Genomic DNA, 25,721 nt, shown 5'->3' with positions numbered 1-25,721 from the left:
AACATTGTAAATATAATTGTTCTTTTATTTCAGTTTCTAATTGTTTTTGTTAATATATTGATATATAATTGATTTTTCTATATAGAACTTAATATCCTGTGACCTTGCTAAAAGCAGTAGTTATAATAAATCATGTAAATTCCTCAGGGTTTTCCATGTAGACAATTATGTTGTCTGCAAGTACAGTTATTTTTCTTTTCTGATACATATGGCATCTCAGTCTGTCTATCTATCTATCTATCTATCTATCTATCTATCTATCTATCTATCTATCTATCTGTCTATATATATATGTATCTGTCTATTTCTATCTATCTTTTTATCTATCATCCATCTATCTTACTGCATTTTACAGGACCACCAGTGTTGTGTGGAATGGAGGTGGTTAGACATCCTTGTCTTGTTTCTGATGTTAGCAGAAAAACATTCAGTGCTTCATCATAAATATAATGCTATCTATAGTTATTTTGTAAGTGTCTTATTTATTAGGTTAAGGACATTAATCTTTCTTCTAATTTCCTAAGGATTGTTATGAATGCAAAGATCGGATTATTTCAAGTGACTTTTCTGCATCTGCTTAGTCAAATAATTTTTTCTTCATTCTCTTAATGTGACAAACTGTATTGATCAACTTTTCCATATTAAACCAATTTTGAATTCCTGGTGTAAATACAACTTAGATGTGATGTGTTATCCTTTTAATTATAGGTGGATTTGATTCCAAAAGTTGTTGAGATTTTTGCATCTAGGTTAATGAGGGATAATGGTGTGTACTTTTATTTATTTTATTTTGATTTTTACTTTATTATAATTATTTTTTTTCCTGATCCTTTATTTGGATCCTCTACATTCCTGCTCTAAGTGAGACCATCCAATATTTTTCTTTTTCTTTCTAGCTTATTTCACTGAGCATGATCCCTTCCAGCTCCATCCATGTTGCTGCAAGTGGCTGCAAATGGCCAACAGGCATATGAAAAAATGTTCAACATTACTTGTAATCAGGGAAATGCAAATCAAAACCACAATGAGATACCATCTTACACCAGTGAGAATGGCACATATTAAAAATGTGCTTTTAGTTTTAAATGCTCTTGTTTGGTTTGGTCATCTGGGTCTCTACTGCCTTCCTTAAATAAGTTGAGATGTATCCCCTCTAATTTTGTGAAATAGTTTACATAAAATAGTTTTTAATAGAAGTTGTAAATTAAGGAATTTGCACTTGGGATTGTTTATGTTAGCATGACTAGTAATTGTGAACTCAATTTCTTTGGTATACATAGGGCCAGTCATGTTTTATAATTCTTTGCTAATTTCTGTTTCTCAACAAATTTCATATTTTGCTCAAATTATTAAATATAAGCATAAAGTTGAATGTAATATTTCATTTTCCTTTTACCTTAGGGTCTATAATAATGCTTCCTCTTTTAAAACTGATATAATAGTTTGTGTTTGTGTTTTTGTATTTTTTTAGAGCTATTATAATTTTTTGTTGCATTTGATTTTCAGTCAGGTGACAATGCACAGGTTTACAACACTGTATATGACTCAGATGCAATTTGTGCTTTTCATATTTTTTTCCATCAATCTAACTGGGATTTTAATTTCATCAATCATTTATTTATTTATTTATCTGTTTATTTATTTATTTACAAGATTTATTTATTTATACAAGCACTGGGTACAGTCAGAAGCGCGGGAGGGTGAGAGAATTCACCAGAGCGGGGAGCAGAGTAGGCAGAAGGACCAAAGTACACTGTGGAGGGGAGCATCGGGCAATGTAGGAGAGGTCTATCACGCCATATGGAATCCTTGCCAGTGGCTGGGGATCGAACCAGCACTGCAGAGGTTGTGGGCAGCTTCGCAGCCCAGCGCTCAAATGCTGCGCCACCAGGGAGGCCCAATTTCATCAATCATTTAAAAGAACCAACTTTTGATATCATTGATTTTTTTCTCTGTTACTTATTTTCTATCTTATAGGCTTCTATTTTTATCTCTGTTATTTTATTCCTTCTAACTTTGAGTTGCATTTCTTCTTCTTTCTCTGTCTCCCTAAGATAGTATCTTCGATTATCCCTCTTAAAATTTTCATCTTTTCTATTATAAACTTCTAAATCTATAAATTTTTACCTAAATTCCATGTTAATTATGGTTCACAAATACTGATTTTTTTCCTTGTCATTTGTTTCAAAATATTTTTCAATTTCTTATGTCATTTCTACTTTAATAAAAGAGTATATTGTCAATTTCTAATCACTAGATTTTTTTTTTATAGAATGGTTGACCTTTCTTGTTTTCTTTTATTTATTTATTTTTATTATTTTTGTCTCACTCATAGCAGGAATTTAGAAAACCTAAATAAGGGACCAGGAAAAAGACTAATTATAATAAAGTAAATATCAAAATCAAACAGCAACTATAAACCAGAGAGACTCTATGGGGGCGAGGGGGAGGAGAGAGTAGGATCAAAACAAGGGGGGATGGGAATTGTTTGGGGACTATAGCCACCATGAAAATGCATACATTGTGTCAAAATGAAAAATGATGTAAAAAATATCTAATCATTAGGATTTTACTAGATATTATTTTTTCTTAGATTCATTATTTTCATATCACTATCATATATTGATTTCTAAATTTAGTCCATCATTATCAGAGCATATACTCTGCAGATATTCATTATTTTAAATTTATTGAGACTCATGTGATGGCCCTGTTTAATCTGTAAAAGAAAGTGTGCTCTGCAGTTAGGTATGAAATTTTATAAAATCAACTAGGTTAAGTTGATAAATAGTGTTGCTATATGACCAATCCCCAGTCATTAACACTGAGTTAAAAATCTTTAACACTGAGTCCTTAAACAGCCTCTAGGGTAGACAATCTTTCCAATGTGTTGTCAATATCTCATTGCTAGAATAATTAGGTGCATCTCCTCTGATCATAATGTGAGAGAACTCTAGAAGCTTGCATCTGGATTCTTCTGGATTTCACCCAATGTGTCTTTTCCTTTGCTGATTTTACTTTACATCTTCTCACTGAAATGAGTCTTTTTAAAAAACCAAATTGATTTTCTCTATGGGTTTCCTGTTTTCAATTTCATTGATTTCTGACTGAAAAAAAAAAATCCTTTTCTTTTGCTTATTTTGGGATTAATTTGCTCTTTCTTTTTTTCCCTTTCGTTTCCTAAACTAGAAGCTTAGAAGATTAATTTTAGGATTTTTTAAATGCATGATTTCAATTCTCTAACTTTCCTTTTAAGCACTGTTTTTGTTGCAACTCACAAATTTTGATAAGTTGTATTTTTTCACTTAAACTTTTCTCTTGAGACTTTTTATTTGACCCATGTGTTTCTTTAAAGTGTGTTGTTTAATTTCCAAATGTTTTGGAATTTGTCAGGCTGTCTTTTTTTTTTTTAATTTTTAAAAATTATTTATTTGTAAATATATTTTACATCATTGTTCTTATTTTTTAAATAATAAATTTTATTTTTATATTCCCCCATACAATTGCAAACGCCCCATTCTGACCCCAATCCTTCCCCTCCCGCCCCCCACCCCCCAAAAAGTGTCTCTGGTTCATAGTTTTTTGTTGATTTTGATTTTCACTTTCTTATATTCATTTTCCTGGTCCCTTATTTAAGTTCTCTAGATTCCTGCTATGAGTGAGACCATCTGGTATTTTTCTTTTTCTTTTTGGCTTATTTCGCTGAGCATGATCCCTTCCAGTGCCATCCATGTTGCTGCAAATTGCATGTGTTTATCTTTTTTGAATGCTGAGTAATATTCCATGGTGTACATGTACCACATCTTCTTAATCCAGTCATCTAGTTTTGGGCATTTGGGTTGTTTCCAAAGCTTAGCTATTGAAAACAGTGCTGCTATAAACATAGGGGTGCAGGTGCTCTTTGGAATTGATGTTTCTGTGTCCTTTGGGTAAATACCTAGGAGTGGAATCGCTGGATCATATGGAAGCTCTATGTTTAGTAGGTCCAGAAATCTCCACATAGCTCTCCATAGTGGTTGGACCAGTTTGCACTCCCACCAACAGTGCAGAAGAGTTCCTTTTTCTCCACACCCTCGCCAACATTTGTTGTTCCTAGTTTTTTTAATATGTGCCATTCTCACTGGTGTGAGATGGTATCTCATGGTAGTTTTGATTTGCATTTTCCTGATTACAAGTGATGTTGAACATTTTTTCATATGTCTGTTGGCCATTTGCATTTCCTCTTCAGAGAAGTTTCTTTTTAGCTCTTCTGCCCATTTTTTGACTGGATAATTTTCTTTGTTGTTGCTGAGTCTCATCAGCTCTTTGCAGATTTTTGTGATCAGTCCTTTATCATTAGTGTTGAGTGCAAAAATATTCTCCTAGTTGGTGGGGTTTCTCTTTGTTTTTGTTATTGTCTCTTTTGCTGTGCAGAAGCTCTTTAATTTGATGTAGTCCCAGCTGTTTATCTTTGTCTTCACTATCACTGCTTTGGGTGATGTGTCTGTAAAGATGTCTTTGATGTGCAAATCCCGTAGTGTTTTGCCTATATTTCCTTCTATGTATTTTATGGTTTCAGGTCTTATGTCTAGTTCTTTAATCCATTTTGAGTTGATTTTTGTGTATGGTGTGAGGTAGTGGTCAAGCTTCATTCTTTTGCATGTAGCGACACAGTTTTCCCAGCACCATTTATTGAACAAACTTTCTTTGCTCCAATGCATAGTCTTTGCTCCTTTGTCAAAGATTAGTTGACCATAAATCTGTGGGTTTATTTCTGGATTTTCTATTCGATTCCATTGGTCTGTATGTCTGTTCTTGTTCCAATACCATGCGGTTTTGATAATTATGGCTTTGTAGTAGAGTTTGAAGTCTGGGAGTGTGATGCCTCCATTTCCTTCTTTTTTTTTTCAGTAGAGCTTTGGCTATTCGGGGTTTTTGGTGATTCCATATGAATTTCATCAATAATTGTTCTATTTCTTTGAAGAATGCCATTGAGATTTTGATTGGAATAGCATTGAATCTGTATATTGCTTTTGGTAGGATGGCCATTTTAATAATGTTTATTCTTCCAATCCATGAGCAGGGGATGTCTTTCCATTTCTTTGTGTCTTCTTCTATTTCTTTTAACAGTGTTTTATAGTTTTCTTTGTATAGGTCCTTTACCTCTTTTGTTAGATTTATTCCCAAATATTTGATTTTTTTTGTTTCGATAATAAAAGGGATGGTTTTTTTGATTTCTTCTTCTTCAGATTTATTGTTTGTGTATAGGAAGGCTACTGACTTTTGCGTGTTGATTTTGTATCCTGCCACTTTACTGAATTGATTGATGAGTTGAATTAGTTTTTCTGTGGAGATTTTGGTGTTCTCTATGTATATTATCATATCATCTGCAAATAGTGATAGTTTGACTTCTTCTTTTCCTATTTGGATTCCTTGGATGTCTTTCTCTTGTCTTATTGCTCTGGCTAGGACTTCCAGTATTATATTGAAAAGCAGTGGTGAGAGTGGACATCCTTGTCTTGTTCCAGATCTTAATGGAATTGCTTTCAGCTTTTCACCATTGAGAATGATACTGGCTGTTGGCTTGTCATAGATGGCCTTTATGATGTTGAGGTATGTTCCTTGTATCCCAAGAATTTCAAGGGCTTTTATCATGAATGGGTGTTGCACTTTGTCGAAAGCTTTCTCAGCGTCTATTGATATTATCATATGGTTTTTATATTTCTTTTTGTTGATGTGTTGGATAACGTTGATTGATTTTCGGATGTTAAACCATCCTTGTGCCCCTGGAATGAATCCAACTTGGTCGTGGTGAATTATCTTATGGATACATTGTTGGATTCTGATAGCTAAAATTTTATTGAGGATTTTTGCATCAGTGTTCATTAGGGAGATTGGCCTATAGTTTTCCTTTTTTGTGTTGTCCTTATTCGGTTTTGGTATTAGTGTAATATTGGCTTCATAGAACGTGTTTGGTATTGTCCCTTCCTTCTCAATTTTTTGGAAGAGTTTGTGAAGGATAGGTACTAATTCGTCTCTGAATGCTTGGTAGAATTCATTTGTAAATCCATCAGGTCCTGGGCTTTTGTTTTTGGGGAGGTTTTTGATTACCATTTCAATTTCGCTGCTTGTAATTGGTCTGTTTAGGTGTTCTATTTCTTCTTTATCTAGCTTTGGGTGATTGTAGAGTTGTAGAAATTTGTCCATCTCCTCTAGATTGTTGAACTTGTTTCCATATAACTGTTCATAGTAGTTACTGATTATTCTTTTGATTTCTGCTGTGTCCGTTGTGATTTCTCCTCTTTCATTGATGATCCTGTGTATTTGTGCTTTCTCCCTTTTTTCCTTTGTGAGCCTGGCTAGAGGTTTGTCTATTTTATTTATTTTTTCAAAGAACCAGCTCTTGGTTTCATTGATCTTTTGGATTGTTTTTTTAGTTTCAATTTCATTTATTTCTGCTTTGGTTTTTATTATTTCTTTTCTTCTACTGGTTTTGGGGTTTTTTTGTTGTTCTTTTTCTAGATCTTTGAGCTTCGAGATTAGGTTGTTTCTTTGAGTTCTTTCTTGTTTTTTGATGTGAGCTTCTATTGCTATATATTTTCCTCTTATTACTGCTTTTGCTGCATCCCATACATTTAGGATATTGGTGTCCTCCTTGTCATTCAATTCAAAGAACTTTTTAATTTCTTCTTTGATCTCCTCGTTAGTCCAGTGGTCTTCCAGTAGTGTGGCTTTTAATCTCCATGAGGTAGGATAGTTCCTTGCCTTCTTTTTATGATTTATTTCTAGTTTGATGCCTTCGTGGTCAGAAAAGATGGTTGGTATGATTTCAATCTTGGTGTATCTGTTGATGTTTGTCTTGTGCCCCAGTATGTGATCGATCCTGGAGAATGATCCGTGTGCGCTTGAGAAAAATGTGTACTCCGTTTTTTTTGGGTTTAGTGTTCTATAGATGTCTGTTAAGCCCAAATGCTCTAGGTCCTTATTTAGAGCTTTAGTTTCTTTACTTATTTTTTGTCTTGTTGATCTATCCATTGTTGATAGTGGTGTGTTGAAGTCTCCCACTACGTATGTGTTTTCTCTGATGTCTGTTTTCTGAGAGGACAACAGTTGTCTGATATATTTTGGTGCTCTTTCGTTTGGTGAGTATATGTTAATGAGTGTTATTTCTTCTTGAAGTATTGTCCCCTTAATCATAATGTAGTGACCATTGGGGTCTCTTTTTATTTTTTTGAGTTTGAAGTCTGTTTTATCTAAGTATAGCTGTTCCTGCTTTCTTTTTTGGCCCATTTGCTTGTAGGATTGTTTTCCATCCTTTGACTTTGATCCTATTTTTATCTTTTATAGCTAAATGTGTTTCCTGGAGACAGCAAAAGGTTGGGTTTTGTTTCTTAATCCAGGCTGCAACTCTGTGTCTTTTTATTGAAGAGTTTAGTCCATTTACATTTAGAGTTAATATTGATATGTTACCATCTGTATTTGCCATTATGTTTGTCTTTCCTTTGATTTTATTTATTTATTCTTTTAATAATTTTTTTTTTTTTTTTGGTCTTCTTTCGTTGTTATTCGTCCCTCTGAGGTTCTGGCTTTAGGATTCCTTGTAGTATTTTTTGGAGTGGGGCTTTAGTCGTAATGAAATTCTGGAGTTTCTCTTTGTCTGGGAAGGTCCATATTCTTTCTTCATGGAGGAAAGAGAGCTTTGCAGGATAGAGTATTCTTGGTTGGCATCTGTTTTCTTGGAGTCTGTTGACTATGTCCCTCCACTCTCTCCTTGCCCGTAGTGTTTCTTCAGAGAAGTCTGATGTCAGCCTGATTGGTTTTCCTTTGAATGTTATCTGTTTCTTCCCTCTTGTCAGCTTCATTATTTTTTCCTTGTCCTGGATTCTTGGGAGCTTTACTATTATGTGTCTTGCTGTGTTTTTCCTTTCGTCGTGGAAGTTTGGTGTTCTTCTTGCTTCTTGTATATCAATTTTCAGCTCCTTCTTCGCATTTGGGAAGTTCTCTTCAATTATATCCATGAATATTTTCTCTGTTCCTACATCTCTCTCCTCTCCTTCTGGAATTCCTATAACTCTTATATTTCCTTTCCTCATGGAGTCAGATAGTTCCCGAAGTCTTTCTTCATTCTTTTTCCTTCGTACTTCTCTTTCCTTTTCTGTTTTGGTTCTTTTTATTTCTGTGTCTTCAAGAGTACTTATTCGCTCTTCCATTTCACCTATTCTGCTTTCATTGCTTTTCCCAGAGTTCTTTAGTTCCTCCATTAATTCTTTGATCTCCTGCATTTCTTTTACTTCCCTCTTTAGGGACTCAATTTCCTTCTTCTGATCTATCACTTTTTTAATCATGGCAATTTTAAATTCTCTTTCTGGAAGGCTCAGAAGTTCTTCCAAGTTGCTGTCGTTGCAATCTGGGGAATGGTTTTCTTTTTGTGGTGTGCTTCTTTCCTGAGGAGTTGTTAGGTTGCGTGCGGTTCTTCTACTTCCTACTGTCTGTTTTCTAATTTGTCGTATGTGTTGGGACACTGTGTTGCTCGGACTGACTGGCATCTTGGGTGAACTTCTCCGCTCCCCTCTGGCTCTTCCAGGAGCCATCTCTGTATTCTGGGGGAGCTTTCTGCTGGTTTTAGGCAGTTTTTACTGAAGAAATGTCCCTGTTCTAAAATGGCGAAGCGGGATGCAGTCCCTGCACCTCCGGTTTCAGGCACACTCTTCTGCGCACCCTGTCTGCCCCGGACGTGGGTGCCTGCTCCCTCTGTGGGCTCAGACTGCTGGTCAGAAGGGGCCTGGCGTGGGCTAACTTCCCGGCTGGCCACTGGGTCCTCCAGAAGCCTTCTGCCCTTTTCAAGCAGTCTTAAGAAATTTCCTGTTCTATGGGGTGTTAGTGACTTTTTTTTCCTGGTCGCTAGGTGGCGCCAGAGATCTCTCCTATTGTCCTTGGGGGGCTGTTTTTCACCTCCCCCCACCCCGTGGGACAGGGAACAGAGCGGGAATGGTAGGGTACACCTCAACAGCTTTGGGGTGCTGTGTCTGCCTTGTGCCCCACCGTCGTGGAGAACCCACGCCCCGAATTTTCGTGCCCCGGGTCTCAGTTCAAAGCCCTCAGTTCTAGGACGTGGGCTGTAGCCCAGTTCAGTGGCGCGGGAATGGCGCCTTTTGCACTGCTCCCGTGCCTGGGCGCCTGGTTCCTGCTTACTCAGGGAGGGACCTTCACCTCAGTGAGGACCTCCGCGCGTCTCCCCGCAAGCCTAGGTCGCAGGTGCCGGTACCTGGGCAGCCGCGATCCAGGTCTGCATTTGCTTTTCAAGCGCACCAAGTCTCCCGGGGTCTTTGTTCTTCTCTAATGGCGCCCGGAGCTGTTCGCTCACCGCCGCGGCGAATCCTGCAGGGTTCGCCTCAGCTCCCGTTCACGGGGTGTGGTGGCTGCAATAGTTCCTTTCCACTCACAGTCCCGCTTGCTGCGTCGTTTGTTCTTGTTGGCCGTTTTGGTTTGTTGTTTTCCTCCTCTCTGCCGGTCGGAGAGTGCTGCCTCTGTGGGCGGGGGAGGAGAGCAGGGTTCTGCGCTTCCCTCCCTTCTGGTCCTCTTTTATGGCCACTTTCTTCTTCGGGTAGTTTGCTGGAGTCACCCGTTTATCTTCCATGTCCCAGTTCTCACTGGGACCTGCCGCTTTTCCTCCCTATTAACTTTTTTTAATGGGAGATCTTACTCGCAGTCAGAAGCACGGGAGGGTGAGAGAATTCACCAGAGCCAGAGCGGGGAACAGAACATGCAGACTGATGAAGAAATACACTGCTGAAGGGAGCAGTGGGTACTGCAGGAGAGGTCTGTGCACCATGTGGGACCCTCGCCATGTGGGACCCTCGCCGGTGGCCGGGGATCGAACCAGCGCTGCAGAGGCTACGGGCAGCTTCGCAGCCCAGTGCTCAACCGCTGCGCCACCAGGGGAGGCCCAATTTAATATAATTACTCTGATTTTCTTTAGATTAGTGTTAACATGGTATGTCTTTCCTATCCTTTAACTTTTAACTTTTCTTTATTTAAAAAGGGTTGCTTAAGTCAACATATTTAGCTGCTTTTTTCTGTACTATCCACTCTATTGGCCTGTGTTTTTAAATTAACTTATTTAGACCATTCACATTTTTTAAATTTATTTATAGACTTTTTTTACATCATTTTTCATTTTTGCACAATGTATGCATTTTCATCTCCATTATAGTCCCCACACAATTCCCACCACCCTTGTTTTGATCCTACTTCTTCCCCCTGCCCCCAGTGTATCTCTTGTTGACCATTCACATTTAAACTAATTATTGATATAGTTGGATTGCTGTGTACCCTATTTGTGACTCTTCTATCCATTGCCCTTGCTTGCCCTTCCCTCCCTCCCTCCCTCCTTGCCTTCCACTTTTTTTCCTGCCTTCTATGACTTAATTTCTTGCCTTTCTTAGCAAATGCATTATAATTCCTTCCAAATTGTTTTAGTAGTTGCCTTATAGTTTGTAATACACATTTACAACTAATTCAAGTCCACTTTTATGGGAAATTTATGTACCTTATGATAGAGTAATTTCAATTCTTCACCACCTCAACCCCTTATAACATTGCTGTCATTCGTTTCATTTATCCATAAACCACAATCATCCAATAATTTGTTGTTATTACTGTCAGGTCAGATAAGAAAAAGAGATATTGTATTTTACTTTAATTTATTCCCACTCATCTTTATGTAGATCAGAATGGCTTTTTTTAAAAAAATCTATGTTGTTTTTCCTCTCTTTAAAAAAGTTTTAACTTTTTTTTTTTTGTGCAAGGAAAATCTACTCACAATGAACTCCTTCAATTTTTATTTGTAAAGTTTGATATCCTTCATCGTTGGAGGACAATTTTTCTATATACAGAATTGTAGGTTGGTGGGCTTTTTATTTGAATCATTGACGTATTTCATTGCACTTTCTCCTTTTTTGTTTGGTTTTCAAAGTGAAGTCTGAGGTAATACTTATTCTTGTTTTTACTAGGTTAGGTTTTGTTTCCCCTGTCTGATTTCAAATCTTTGATTTTTTCAGTTTGAATATGATATACTTATATCTAAATTTTTATATTAATGCATTTGTGTTCCTTGAGCATCTTAGATCTGTTGTTTGTTGTTTGTCACTATTTTCAAAATTCTCAACCATTATTACTTTGAATATTCCTTGTGTTCCTTCCTTTCTTTCTTCTCCTAGTATTCCCATTAAATATGTCATGACTTTTCTAAGTGCCCATTGGTGCTTCAATATTCTATTTCTTTTGCTTTGCTTTTCCGTTGGGGAATTTCCTACTAACATAGTTTCAGGCTCACTGATTGATTCTTTGTCTGTGTCTCTGTTGATGAGCCATCAAAGGTATTCTTCATTTCTACTATGGTGTTTCTGATTTATAGTATTTCATTTGGATTCTTTCTTAAAATATCCATCTCTTTACTTCTTTTATCCATCTATTCTTATCTGTTTTCTACATTTAACATTAGTGCTCTTAGCATATCAACAACGGTTGCTTCAAATTCCTGATCAGATGATTCCAAACACACTTTCTATCTCCCATCTTGCAATTCTGTACAGTAGATAAAAGCACAGACTCCAGCAACAGACTGCCAGAGTTTGAATTCTGGCTCAACGTATCAACTACGTGATCTTTGACTGGTTATGTAAGTTCTCTATACTGGTTTTCGTATTTGTGAATTGGGAATACTCATAAAATCTTTACAGAGTTGTTAGGATAATTGAGTTAATATATGAAAAACACTTAGAATAATTTCTAGCACAGAGTAAGTTTTCTATAAATGTTAGCTAACCATAATGATGATGTAGGCATTTATAAGTCATGCCAGCACACTCCTGCCTGAATACCTTTGTCCTTGCTGTTGCCTCTGCCAGGGATGCTTCCTCCCAGATACCCACAAAATCATGTTCTCCCCTCATTCAGCCTCTATGTCCACCATAGCAGTGAAAACTTTCCCAAGTACCAAACACAAAAATATGGCCTTTCTACTGCTTCTTCCTGTTTACTCTGCTTTATTATTTTTTCCGTAGAAAGTTTGAATAACTGATATATATTCACTTGTTATTTTTTGCTGATTTCCTGTCTCCTCTGACTTAAATGCAAGCTATATTATAGTTCTGTCTTCAAAATTTAAAGAATTAAAAATATTTTGCATCTGCTTTTTCTATATTCCCTTAAGAAAGTACTGTGAAGTTCCTTCCTGTTTACAGTTTCAAAAAAATATTTAATTTTTATTTAACGACATTGGCAAATGTATAACACTATGATACCTGTGCAAAAATAGTCATAAACTGTACAAAAAAACTTACAGTGATTACATGACCAATGCAGTGTGTACAAGTATAAGAGACAGCCATAGCCTGTGGACAGAGCTGCCTGAGCTCAGAACCCTCATGTTGTTTTTTGATTTTCTCTTTCAGTATGAATACTTCAATGCTGTGCTGATAAATGAAAGGGACAAAGATGGGAATTTTTTGGAGCTGGGGAAGGAATTCATCTTGGCCCCAAATGACCACTTTAATAATTTGCCTGTGAACATCAGTCTGAGTGATGTCCAAGTGCCAACAAACATGTACAACAAAGGTAAGACTCACCATTGTTGCTCCTTTTAGAGGGTGGTGTGTAGGGAGTTGAGGTGTCGAGGTGCTGCTTTTGGATATTGTATTTTGGAATGCAATCCCAAGTAGGGTGTGTCAGCCTCAACTAACACGTGCATTGCGTGCCTGCTCTGCCTTGGAGATTCTGGGCTTGCTGTTTCCCCAGGTGGTGTTTGCATCAAGGTCTCTAACATCTGGTCTAGGGGTCCACAAATATTTTCTGTGAAGTGCCAGATAGTAAGTTTTGGCTTTGTGGGCCACACAGTCTCTCTTGCAACTACTCAGCTCTGCTGTTCTGGCACAGACACAGCCAGAGATGATATGTAAATCAGCAGAAATGTCTGTGTTCCAGTGAAACTTTTAATCTGTAAAAACAGATGACTGGATTTGAACTGCCAGCTGTTGTTCACCAACCGCTGATGTCATCCATCTCTCTTCTTTCTTCACTTCTTGTAATGATATTTAAGGGCTTGGGAACTTGGGATTGTGAGAGTCCAAAGCAGCACAGACCTTATTGGGACTTCCTGCCTTCAGACTTGTGTTCCTCAAATCCAGTCTTCACATTGGCTCTAGATCTCTTTCCCCAAAATTCCCATCTGCCCATTTGAGTTGGGATTATAGTAGCCAGGGCCATGGTGCTGGCATTCCATTTCTTACTGGTGGTAAGCTTGGGTGCACAACCTCATTTCTTTAAAACTTCATTTCCATATCTCTAGGATGTGGATAATAACGGTGTCTACCTCATGGGGTAGCTGTGAGATAGGGTAGTATCATCACTAAATAGATGATATTTATGAAGGATTTAAGTTAAGGATGTTCTCATCTTCACCATTTTAGGTAGATTTTGTACTAGGAACACTCCTAAACAAATAGCCATTCTCCCAGAAAAATAAATAAGACATTTTCAAAGTAAGAACCTGCCCTATTTTCTGCCATCAAGATTACAAAAATATTGGGACCAGTTTCTTTCACCCCACCTTCCACCCCGTGTCAGCATCATTGACAAGAGTTCAGTGGTGAAGAGCAAGGGCTCCGGGTTTGAATCCTGCCTTTCCCCTTGTTGGCCTTGTGATCCTAAGCAAGTAAATGTGCCTCCCTGAGCCTCAGTTTCCCTTTTTGTAATATAGAGAGGACACTGTCTTCCTTGGTGTTATCAGTATATAAAATGAGGCATGTGTAGCAAAATTATCACTCGCAGAAGGTGTTCGGTGCCTTTTAGCTATCATCATTACTGTTGGGAAATCATATCTTACATTAATTGTCCTTCTAAATTGTTCTAGTTCGTTGGTGAGCAAGCTAGAGAGCTTGGCCAATCATTAAAGAGCTTCTGACTCACTGTCTCTGAAACATTTTTCTTATGCCTGACTTTTGTGACTGGATCCTGAACGTCTCCTCTCCTCATTTACCTGTTATCTGCTCTCACTATCCAGTGGAGGCAGGGCCCATTCATTTTTTGTCCTGACCACTCTCCAGGACTCCATGGTGAATTAGATGCATCCACCTCTTCAGTGGCTTACATTTACTTGGGAACAGGCAGGGGATGAGGTATCAGGACACCCTGTGCCCTCTGCAAGTCACAGTGATGGGAGGCCAGCAGCAGGAGAGCATCAGGGAGTGGGTCTGTCCACTCACTAAGGTGGGGAGCCACATACTTGTCTGTTTTTCTTTCTCCCTTTGAAGGTGATGTCATTCTGAACCATCTACCTCAGACTCTGCACTGCCATGAGCTGTGTCTTATGACCTAATCTTCACTGTAGACTCTTCCTCAGAGGACAAATGGCACCAGGCTTTAGAGGGCTAAGCCCAGCTTCTTCTGGTGAAGTTTAGCCCATCTTGTCGGCTGAGGAAGGAACCCCTGGGGCATATGGCCGGAAGAGAGCCACCCCTCAGCATTAAATACATTCTCAACTAAAGATGAAGAATTAACAAGATTTTAACAGAGTAATTTCAGACATAAAACAATTCAGAATGATCTTTTAAAATATGGCAGCTGCTTCAAGGTTGCCTGAGCCATTACCACCATTATAGAGATTTAATTGCACCTTGAACTTTAAAGGCATAATTGTACCTTTTAATGGAGGAACACATAAGGGACCAGGACTGCCATTGATCACTCATGCTGTAAAATTGTGTCTGCCAGGCTGGCTAGGCAGAATCCTAACAGATTGTCAGACACATACGCTGTGGAGGTAAAGGATGGCATTAAAGTCATCCTCAGCAGCACTTTGGGGTCTACCTACCACCCAACCCACACTCAGTCATCTTCCAACCAGGCTGCGGGGTTGCAGACCAAGGTCAACCAGGCTTTGTATCTTGTCTTTGCCAAGCAGCAAGTAGCTGCCCAAGTTGGGGGAGGGATGGAAATGGGAGTGGGGCGAGAATTCCTGTCTCCATTCTACCTAATTCAAACCAACCCCCAAAAGTCTTTTTTCTTTTCAAGCTGCAGTCTCTAGCCCAGATCTAGTTATTGATGACATGTATTCAAAACACATGCTCAGAGCTTGGTCACTGGCTGTGACATTCCTAGGGTAGAAATCTTACCCCATCAGAGGAAGCCAGTACAGGGTCCTCCTCCCCTGGCAGCTAGGACCCTGTGGGTACATAGCAGACTGGTTTGTTTCTTGTTCAGGCGCTGCTGTATGCTGATCTCTAGGGCAGAATCTAGAGGGGAGTGAAACTGGCTGATAAAATCTACCTGTTTCCTGTAATTTGCTCTTTATCCCCTTTGCCAGGCCATGCAACCTGGCTCTTCAGTGAAGTTGGCACTTACCTCTATGCCCAAGATATCCTCCTGTGGGCCTGAAAGAGGCTGAGGCTTTAGAGTTGGTGGCATGCAGGAAAGCTGTCTTACTGGCCCCAGAACTGTCTCAGGTGCCTGATGCTGTAGTTTCTTCCTGAAGCCTCTTCAACAGATGTTTGCTGAGTGGCCGCTGGGGCATCCCCAGCCTGAGTCTTCTGATCTGCGAGGCTTCTTGGAAGACTTCCTCTGTGAGTAAAGCATGGGGCAGGATGAGACTGTTGATGATCTGACAGTGGTTTCAGATAAAGTTGGAACTCCTTTTTAAATACTTTGCAGGCTGTCGTGGCGTAAAATTTACATATTCACAGATACATATGCACATACACACCAACACATGTTATATATATGATAGACATATGTATGTAGATTATATATCTATGTATGTGTGTTTGCACATGTGTGTGTAAAAGAAAAAAAAAAACACACTGTATTCTCAGCTTACCCCTTAATTCCCATTTTTCCCCTTTCCACCCAGCTGAGACTCCCCTTCTGTTCACAGTGTACTTTTCTCTTTCCATTTTATCTTGTTTCGCTCCATTCCTATTCTCCCCGCCTCCCCCTTTCCTGCTTATCCAAATGCTCATTCTTAAAAACTAGCTCATTGCAATTTCTTTAATTCCTTCACTCTTTTGTTATGTAAGTGACTTTGCTTTATCCCTTTGTTCCAGCATTGTTTTGTTCTAGCATCACTTTGTTCCAGAAGTGCAATGCAGACATGTTTTCCTTCTCACTTGGAGTTCTCTGAGGGTAAGGGATCCTGCTGATTCAGCCTGGTGCCACCCTTTTCCCTGTGTGCCATGCTCTCTACATATTAGGTTTTCCACAGATGTGGGATGAGGTGGGGGCACCCAGAGTTTGCCTCCTGGCCTGGGAGCCCAGGACTCTGGTGTTGCCATGGTGTCTGCAAGCGACAGAAATATACCCAGCGGACTGAGTGACTCGAGAAAGCTAGAGAATGTGTCTTGGGAAATGGTGGGGAGGAAGGGAGCCAGGACCCAGAGGGACAACCAGGGCCTGTGTAGTGACATCATGGTGTGCCTCCTGGCTCCATGGGTGACATAAAATGTCCGTGCTTCACTTTCCTCTCCCATAAATTGGAGATATATCCCATGACCTGCTTCAGGGTTGTGGAGAGGATGAAATGCTTCAAAGAAGCCTGGAGCTTCTTGGCCACCCAATACACAACTTGGGCAAGTTTCTCCTCCCCTCCAATCCTTGGTATCCTTAGCCATAAAATGGGGCAGCCCTGACCTGGGGGTCACTGTGAGCACTGCCAGGATGATGTTTGTGTGGGCTGCACGTGTCTTTGCAGCTTGCCTGCTGCCTTTGGCTCTTGTTTCCTGCTGGAGGGAACATGTGACTGTGTCCTGGAGTTGCAGTGGGGGGCACAGGTAAAGCATGCGGCCTCTGCCAGAAGCTGGTTCTTGGCAGATGCCAGCACAACCTACTGTTATTGTGACCATACCAGTTTGTCATTCTTACAGGCAATTATGGTTCAGGGAGGAGGAACTTGAAATCAGAGGGAGTAACAGTGGGTCATAGGCCCCGCAGCCGGTAGAGGCAGGATGAGTGTCCTCTCATCACTTGCCCACCCAGGGCCTGCTGGTCTGTGAGCTGTGTTTCACAAGGGCATCTATAAGGGAAAAGGCAGTCATTTGGCTCTCAAAGATGTTTGTTTTAAAGTACTCCAAACCGAAGAACTGGAAATAGAATAATGTTTAGACTCTAAGTCACTGCTTATATCTTCTCATGTGGTGGTTGAAGACCACGGATGGGCACCTTTATGATCATGTTGTTCTGTTTCTGACTACTATCCTGAGGTTTCCCCCTTCTTCCTTGCTCTATTTGCTTTGCATCTTCCTTCTCCCTGTCATTCTGCAATAACCATGAAGCAGCAAATAAAATAGAATAAAAACAATGATAGCTTAGAAATGTGCTCATAGATAGCATTAAATACAAATGGTTTTGTAATTAGACTGGGGTGGGGGGAGGGTGGAGCCTGTAGCATGTGAGTTTTTCAAACCCAAGCTGAAGAGAAGCAAAGATAATAGCTTCCTTTTAGTAGTTTTAGGCTGGAAGAAAGAAAATGCTAATTTTATCAGTTAATGGGTTTAAACATCTGTACAATTTTACCACCTTTGCTTCATTCTCTTTCCTCTGTAGCCCCACAAGGGAGACGGTCAGGCTGTGTGCTCTCACCTCTCTTTTCCAGATGAAGAAATTAGAGGTTGAAAAGCTAGATGACGTACTGCAGGTCACAGGGTTGGAAGGTCCTTACAGGGTGGGACTTGTGTTTCTTTCTTTCTTTTTTTTTTTAAGATTTATTTATTTATTTATTTATTTATTTATTTATTTATTTATACAAGCACTGGGTACAGTCAGAAGTGCGGGAGGGTGAGGGAATTCACCAAAGCCAGAGCAGGGAGCAGAACAGGCAGAAGGACCGAAGTACACTGCTGAGGGGAGCAGCGGGCACGGCAGGAGAGGGCTGCTTGCCACGTGGGACCCTCACTGGCGGCCGGGGATCGAACTGGTGCTGCAAAGCCTGCAGGCAGCTTCACAGCCCAGCGCTCAACTGCTGCGCCACCGGGGAGGCCCAGGAATGTTTCTAATGATGTCTCTGTGGGTGTGAACTCTGAAAAAATAGGGACATGGTTCTGCAGGATTCCCCATTGCTGGGGCTCAGTTATTTCTGGGCCATCTTGATATATGGGGATCTTTGTGCAGGCTGAGAAACCCAGACCAGGAGGTCCACCCTCTTGGGTCCTTCCTCAGCTTCCCTTCTGAAGCTTCACCTCTCCCTGAGCATGGCCAGGGAGTAGAGGCTGTGACCTCACTGCAGGGAGACCCCAGGCCCTTTTCCAGATGTTGCTTTCTGGTCCTTTCTCCTATTCCTTCCATGACACCCAGTCATATAACTTCATAAGTTGAGTTTCTCACATGAATTGGGGAGAGCTGCTGACTCATGTAACTTCTGCATATCAGCCCTGCAAATATCCTTGAAGCAATGGGAAAAGAGGTAGGAAGAACAAACAAAATATGCCTCAGTAAAATATTCTGCTCTCCCTCCCTCCTTATCTCCTTCCCTCCCTCCTTACTCAAATGTTGACCACAACAAACTCTAGAGGATGCTCATGACCGAGACAGACCTGTCCCTGAGCAGTGGGGAGGGCAGATGCTGAACACATAGTGATTGGGTAAAAGGCATCACCATGGCAGCATCGGTGCTGTGCTAAGGGCCATGCAGCGAGGGAACTGATCTAGTCCTGGAACTTGAAGAAAGACTCCTCCTGAGAGGAAAAGCATAGGAAAGAGCTTGTCAGGCAAGGGGTGGTGGGGTGAAGAATATCCAGCAGAAGGTGCAGGTATTGAGGTGGGGGAGCTCGGGGCTGGACTAGAAGAGCACAGGGTGGTGTCCAAGGGGCTGTGGAGTGGGGCTGTGGACTGGCCCACAACAGCGGCAGTTGCTCTTCTATGAGGATCAGAGAGTAGCCAGGGGCCTGGTGGGGCTGTCTGGGTGGTGAGAGGCTGTAAGGCCATCAGAAGATCATGGACAATGCCAATAAAATATGGTTGACAGGGGCCTCCCTGGTGGCGCAAGGGGTTAAGATGCAACCTATGAAGCTATCTCCAGCCACTGCAGCACAAGTTCTATACTCAGCCAGGGAGGAGACCCACATGGCACAGCAGACCTCTCCTGCCTCGCCCGATGCTTCCTCAGCAGTGTATTTTAGTGGATCTGCCTTTCTGTTTCCCACTCTGTTTCTGGTGAATCCTCTCACCCCCATCCCTCTGGCCTATACCCCAGTTCTTGTATGCATAAATAAATACATCTTTAAAAAATAAAAAATAAAATAAAATATGGTTGATAGCTTTGTCAGAAAGAGGACTGAGGTGAAAATCTGGGCTCACCCGCACTGTAGGAGAAGGGAGAGTAGGAGTCCAGGGCTCAGAACGCAGAGATGGGAAGGTGCGTGACCAGATGGCTACGGGGAGGGCCTGGCACCCAGAGAGCAAGCTCAGTGAGAATGGCAGCTCCCCAAGGGGAGGAAAGGGGCCTTATCTGTTTTCTTTTCCTAGGATTTCCCAGCCCCAGTTTGGTACCTAGCACATCGTAGGTGCCCAATAAATGCTTGTTGCAAGGTGAGTGAATGAGGATTACAACTTAACACCACCACCAACCTTTCTACCTCACACAAAGAGAAGAGAAAGGTGATGGAGTTCTATCTAAATTTCTCTTCTTGCACTGGTCATGAGGGTGGTGGTGAGAGGTGGGCAGCCCCACAGAGGAGGCAAGGCCGTGACCTAGACCACCACTTCATTTTCTAGACTTCCCCAGAAGGTCAGACTAGCCTGGGCTGTAAGTCTCACCTGCACAGGGGACCCAAACTTTGAAATGAAATCAGGTCCAGGGAAAGGGTCCAACCCATAACCACAGTTGCCCCGTCCGAGGAATCATCTGTCTGTTACAACTCAGTAGGGGCTTCTAAAAAGCCCGGGAGAGGGCAGTGGTCTGGCAAGGCAGATGCAGGTCCTCTGTTTAGAAGTGGAGACTGAGTTCCCTGTGGGATGGTCAGCCTTGCTGGGTTGGGATTTGTCAGATGTCTCAACCTATTTTTCAAATGTTGGGTTTGATAAAATGCAAAATGCATTTTGCCAGGCACTTTTCCCCTTAATTACATGTGTATATTTTAAGGAAAATTTAGTCCATATGTTTCTGATTCGTTTACACGGAAATCATTAAAATGTTGTTTTCTAGAGTCATTTGATGTGTAAGAAGACTCATGAACCCTTTAAAAAGCTGTGTTTAAAATTTCTTTTTCTTTTCTTTTTCCTTTGTGTGTGTGTGTGTATATGTGTGTGACAGAGAGAGAATGGTGGGGGGCGTGAGGGACTGATTTTAGGATGTCCAAAACTAATTTGTGTCCTAAGTGCTTTGTTTTCATCTTGGAATTCTGACCAGAATCGCTAGGAGTGGACTTGAATCTAGCTTCAAGTCGATCTCCCTCCCCTAACTGAGTGATGGTGTCAGTGGCTGTAAGTTGGAAGCGAGAGTCACAGTGAGAAGATCAGGCCTGAGCATACTGCCTGGCTCTAGGGAAACACTCAGGGAGTGGCCACCGCAGCCCTCCTAGATACCTCCTATGAAGGTATCTGCAGCCACTGCAGCATGAGTTCTATCCTCAGCCAGGGAGGAGACCCACATGGTGCAGCAGACCCTCCTGGGCCAGCAGTCTTCAAAGGGACCAGGTGAACTTTCTCAGCCTGAATCTGCCAGGATGCGCATAGTAGGACCAAAGTGTCAACACACACATGGTTAATGTCATGGAACTGACTCCACAGTTGCCATTGTGATGTACTCTTAGTTTTTGTTTTCTAGTTTGGAAATTATGTTTTTATGTTGCAGAATAGCTACTTCTGTCTTTCAGTTCACAGTTTTAATGATGGCTGAGCTCAAGTCCTCTTGAAAGTCCCTTTACACTTCTGAGTGTGTGTGTGTGTGTGTGTGTGCACGTGCGTGCACACGCATGATGCAGACATAGATCTGCGCAGATGTGTGTGTAGGAGAAGGTCTGTATCTAATTTCCTTAACTGTGGTGTTAGTGGATGGCTGGTGTCCATGGTGTCTCCTTAACCTTGGGCTTAGGTTTATGTTCAGCCTCTGAGTTGTTGAATGTTTGAATAAATGACTCTGTTGATTATGTACCAAGAGCCACGCTCTGTATTGAGACCCCAAATGTGCTGTCTCATTTGCCATCACCCCATGTGCTGTAGGCAGCTATAGGGGCTATTTGAGTGTGACCATGATATCAGTGTGTGGCCTGGGTGTTGACCTGGTGGCCTCAATGGCTCAGGCTGTGCTGGTTGTCATCTGTGACTGGGCATTATGGTAGCACTTATTTCTGGGGTTTGTGAGGATTAAATGATACTATATGTTGAGCCTTTAGCACTGTGGCTAGTGTGTGGTAGTAGCTTTCTAAGAGTCCTTTGATCACTGTTGTTATAGGAATGAAGTTAGAAGCCCACAGTGTTGTTTTTCTTTTGGCCAGGGAATATCTATGACCCCCAACAAGGTAACCTTTTTTCTCCTGCACCCCAGAAACCCCTTTATCACTGGAGTTGTACATCAGTATAGAGCCAGAGTTGCTTTCTCTGAAGTCAGTGGGCACTTTTTGTGAGCAGCCTGATTTCTAAAACTTGGTCCTGGCCCCCTCTCGCTCCCTACACTTGGACATAGGCCTGGGAAGCCACTTTGTAGTCAAGTGCTACTGCTCAGGCCATGGGATGACTGAGAACCTTGGTGTCATTGCTAATTAAATGCTGTACAGCTTCAAGTAATGCTCTTTGTTCTCCTGTGTCTGGGGCCCTCTGCTGTTTGTGCTACTCATCTTCACAGGGGCATAAAGGAAATCGTCCTTTTCACTTTCTGCACTCTTCTCTTCCTAGCTCTAAGCTAACAGGACCTCCTATTTAATGCCTTTTCCCCAGTGTCCTTGGAAACACTCCCTGGTGCATTGGCTCACTGAGGTCTCCCTCTGTTAGTTTTCTTCCTTTAGATAACATTGATGTGGAGGTTGGTATGTTCCAGGCACATACATTATTTAATACAGTACAATCCTACCTGCAGCTCAGTGACTTAGGGACAATTATTAGTCCTATTTTACAAATAAGAAAACTGAGGCGTAAAGGCTTGGTCAGGATTACTGAGCTGATGTGCTGGCCAGCATGTTACCCTGAAATTTTGCCTTCAGAAACACCAGGCTACTCTGCCTCTATATATCGTGTCCTGTGTCACCAAATCCACCCCCATAGCTGTGCAGAGGGGGTCGTTGGCTGCCATGCCTGTTGACATGCATACTTCATGTGTGTGGCCAATCCTGGCTCTGTTTTTGTCAAATGCTACTGTTTTCTTCTCAGCATGTGAAAATCCGTAATAAATGGAAAGTCATCTTATTTTGCATAAACGCTCACAATCTCTTCCCCTGATCCAAGTAAATGTTGCAGCAGAAAGTCTTGAAAAATGTAAAGCAAATTCTGAATTGGAATGTCAGTGGGTGCCAACTGCTCACACATTGGAGATATTTCTGTCAGAGACGAGATGGTTCCACATTTAATTCCGCAGACCTGCCACACCAGTGCATACAAGGCACATGTGTGAGTAAGGAGGCAATGATTCACAATGCAGCAAAGGCCTTCTGCTCCACCAGAAAGTTCACTGTAATGTATTTAGAAGTGAATTCTTCCACTGTAGCAACTGGAGTGGCATTTACAGAGCGGGGTTCTGGGGACACCACTGTCACAAGCTGACTTAATAGACATCTACAGACTGTTCTTGTGGATGAGGAGGTGTGGGAATGGATGGGTGGGCAGATGCTGCCCATGCTTTCATGAGCATGCAGGCCAGTGGGGAGGCAGATGGGAAAGAATTACACCCCTGAGCATTTGAGGCAATCCCAGAGAATGGACTGGAGGAGAGTGCTGAGGTACATCGAGAGCATGGCCCATGCCCCTCAACCTAGGTTGGGGTGAGCTGGGCTGGGACAAGGCTGTAGTCACAGGAGCTTCCCTGAGATGTGGCCGCTGACGTCTAAAGGAGAAAGTTACCCCTGCACAGGCGTAGGTGGAGGCGAGGATATTACAGGAAGAAAGAGAGCATTGCATAAGGTGCTCATAAGTTGTCCCTGAAAAGATGCTTTGGAAGAAAGATCTGCCAAGAAAAATCTGTCACTCATGGCAGCTTGTTGTGTTTGTGAGATACTCAAGGAATAAGAGTTTCTACCATAGAGAAAGCTGTTTAATCGTATGCATCAGCTTTTCCAAAGCATACTTGATTACGACATCCTTTTATCATGGAGCAGCCACTAACATCTCAGAAAACATGGGTGTGTCCTGGGACTAAGAAATTCAGGTGTGCTCCAGTGAAAGGGCTCAAAAGTACTCCAGTATGTGACCAAGGTGAAGAAGAAATGTTGAAGAAATTGTGTAGTACAAGGCCTGTGTGTGTGTGTGTGTGTGTGTGTGTGCGCGCGCATGCGTGCGCATGTGTGCGTGTAGGTCCTATGTAAGTGGTTGCATATACAGAATGTTTCTGGAGGGATGTACAGGAAATTAAAGTACTTACTTTCCACTTTCCACTCTTCTGTTCAGTTTGAATGTTTTACCATGAACATGTGTTGCTTTTGTAGGAATTAAAAACAAAAGAACAAAGCACTTGATTTACAAAAGTTACTCATCTACCAGTCTTTTCATCTACACATCTATCCAATAAAAGGAAACACACCTGCATGTCAGTTGTTAATGACTTGCAGTTGATAGTTCTTGGGGCTTCAGGGTGTCTGTGATTGACAGTGGTTTTGTTGGAGGCAGAAGACTAGTGGGTGACTTGCTCCTGCAGGGACACTGCCTTTGCTGGAGATTGCATGTGGTGTCATATTGTGTCCTTATGGTGGCGGTCGTTATTTTCATACAGATGATGTTGGCCTGGGAAAAGAGAAACGGTTTCCCTCTAAAGTGATTCCATGATACTCTAATCACCCACTGATGGTTGTCACAGACATGGGGAAGCCCTGCCTCAAATATGGAGAGCATTCTGCACTTGGAAAAAAAAAAGTCAGTGTTTCCAAGGGTCATACTTCAAACCAGATTAGAAGTGGAGGTTTCTAGTCTCAAGCCAAGGCAAGCAGCTGTGAGGTCTCATTTTGTGCTCTTGTTTGCATTGTCTCAGGTACCTGTAAGGGGGATTTTTGAAGCAGCTCTTCCTAGGTCTCAATGAATACTGTAGAGGTGAGGGAGGTGCCTCATGTGGATGCCCAGGGTTAAAGTAGCCAAAGACGTGCACTAGCCAATGCCATGCCCCATCTGTGCCCCGTTTCAGGCCCCCTCTTCAATCCAATCTGGCATCAGTGACAGAGGTCACAGGGGACTTGAACCAGAAGTTGTGTCTTCTTATCTGAAGAATACCTGACAGAACAGGTAAAGCTTGGTGATCGGATGCCTACTCTCAGGTGCTGACTCTGCTCAGTGCCACCAGTTCTTCAAAATGCCTGCTTGTGAATGGTGTGATGTCCAAACTCATGCCTCAGATATTTCGAGTGGGTTCTGGTAAAGCTAGGTTATCTTACTTATTCTCAAGACATCATGCTCTGCACAATGTGGACAGCTCCATTTTGATGAGAGAGTTATTTGTATACATTTATGATATCAGGGTTTTTTGCTTGTTTGTTTAGTGGTTTGTTTGTTTTATTGTTCACTTCATGGCCATAGAACAGTTCTGTGTTCTCTACCTTAACAAGTGCAGCTGCAGTTTCATGCCCCCATGTGTGGATATTTGTTTAGTTCCATATATCGGTAGATGCAACACATTTTGACATTATCTTTTAAAATTTAAATTAATCCATTAATCCATAGCTCAGAGAGATTGAAAGCTGATAACTCTACATGCTAGAACTCACACTAACTCCAAACCTGTGGTTTTTTTCACGGGAGCTCAGAAGCAGACCCTGTGGACACATCTTCATGTGGCTCTACTTGATTCAGGGTAAAATGCTGTGTGTGGGGAAGTGAAACCATTGTCATCCTTCAAAGGTGTTTCTGGGTGGACTTTGGTGTATTTTATTCACTGCCATCAAAAGAAGAGCAAAGGAAGGAAAAGAGCAGGACCATGTGCCTGTGCAGCCCAGATGAGGTGATAAGGGGCTGTCAGTCAGGATGCCAGATTCAGCATCAGTTGGGGTGCCTGTTATGGGCCAGAACTGGGGAGATGTTGGAGAGGTTCTCTGTAAAGGGCAGACCTTGACATGACCTTTTAAGGCATGCACAGAAATGGGTGGTGGTGATTTGCTTTTTCATCAACCAGACATTAAAGTATCTCTCGAGGCTCTTTGTTCAGTTTGCTCTTAAAGAGTTCCTAGAATATACTCATGGATTTCAAGAGCAGGTTCTCTCTTCTTATCACCTTAATTTCTGTTCTCCATGGGCAGTGCCTGTCTCAGTGTCCTTCCCCATCCTTCACTCATGCACGGTGGGGATCTCACTTCACAGAATATCCTCGCATCTCAAATGGATCCACTTATAAGGGTTTTATTCTTTACCTATTTGGCAGATACTCTCCTTCCAAAGAGAATTTGAGGCAGGTGTACTGAAAGTGGGCCAACTCAACCCCCCACCCCAGTTCAAGCAGTCTTTTCCTTTGTCCTTCTTGTCCTACCCACTCTTTTGTGAACAGTATAGGAAAAGGCTGAGTGAAATTCATATTGAACCATGTTCATTCATCCCAAAGGCTCTGGTTTTTAAGTATAGTTTGGGGCTAC

The 25,721-nt window shown here is 41.6% G+C and overlaps 1 protein-coding gene across 1 annotated transcript in view; it reads left to right on the top strand.

The window, feature by feature from the left end:
• CACNA2D3 (calcium voltage-gated channel auxiliary subunit alpha2delta 3) overlaps positions 1 to 25,721 on the top strand; it is a gene marked incomplete at both ends in the record, with an annotated part of 806,408 nt that overhangs the window by 288,634 nt on the left and 492,053 nt on the right. The window contains one exon of the mRNA XM_084248330.1: positions 12,435 to 12,597. Within this exon, the coding sequence (XP_084104456.1) occupies positions 12,435 to 12,597 (163 nt within the window). The remainder of the gene's footprint in view (positions 1 to 12,434; positions 12,598 to 25,721) is intronic.

This window comes from Talpa europaea (genome assembly GCF_964194135.1).
Source record: "Talpa europaea genome assembly, chromosome: 11".
NCBI classification, from domain to species: Eukaryota; Metazoa; Chordata; class Mammalia; order Eulipotyphla; family Talpidae; genus Talpa; species Talpa europaea.
Note: the sequence above shows the minus strand (reverse complement) of the source record. Positions and strands in the feature narration are given on the sequence as shown.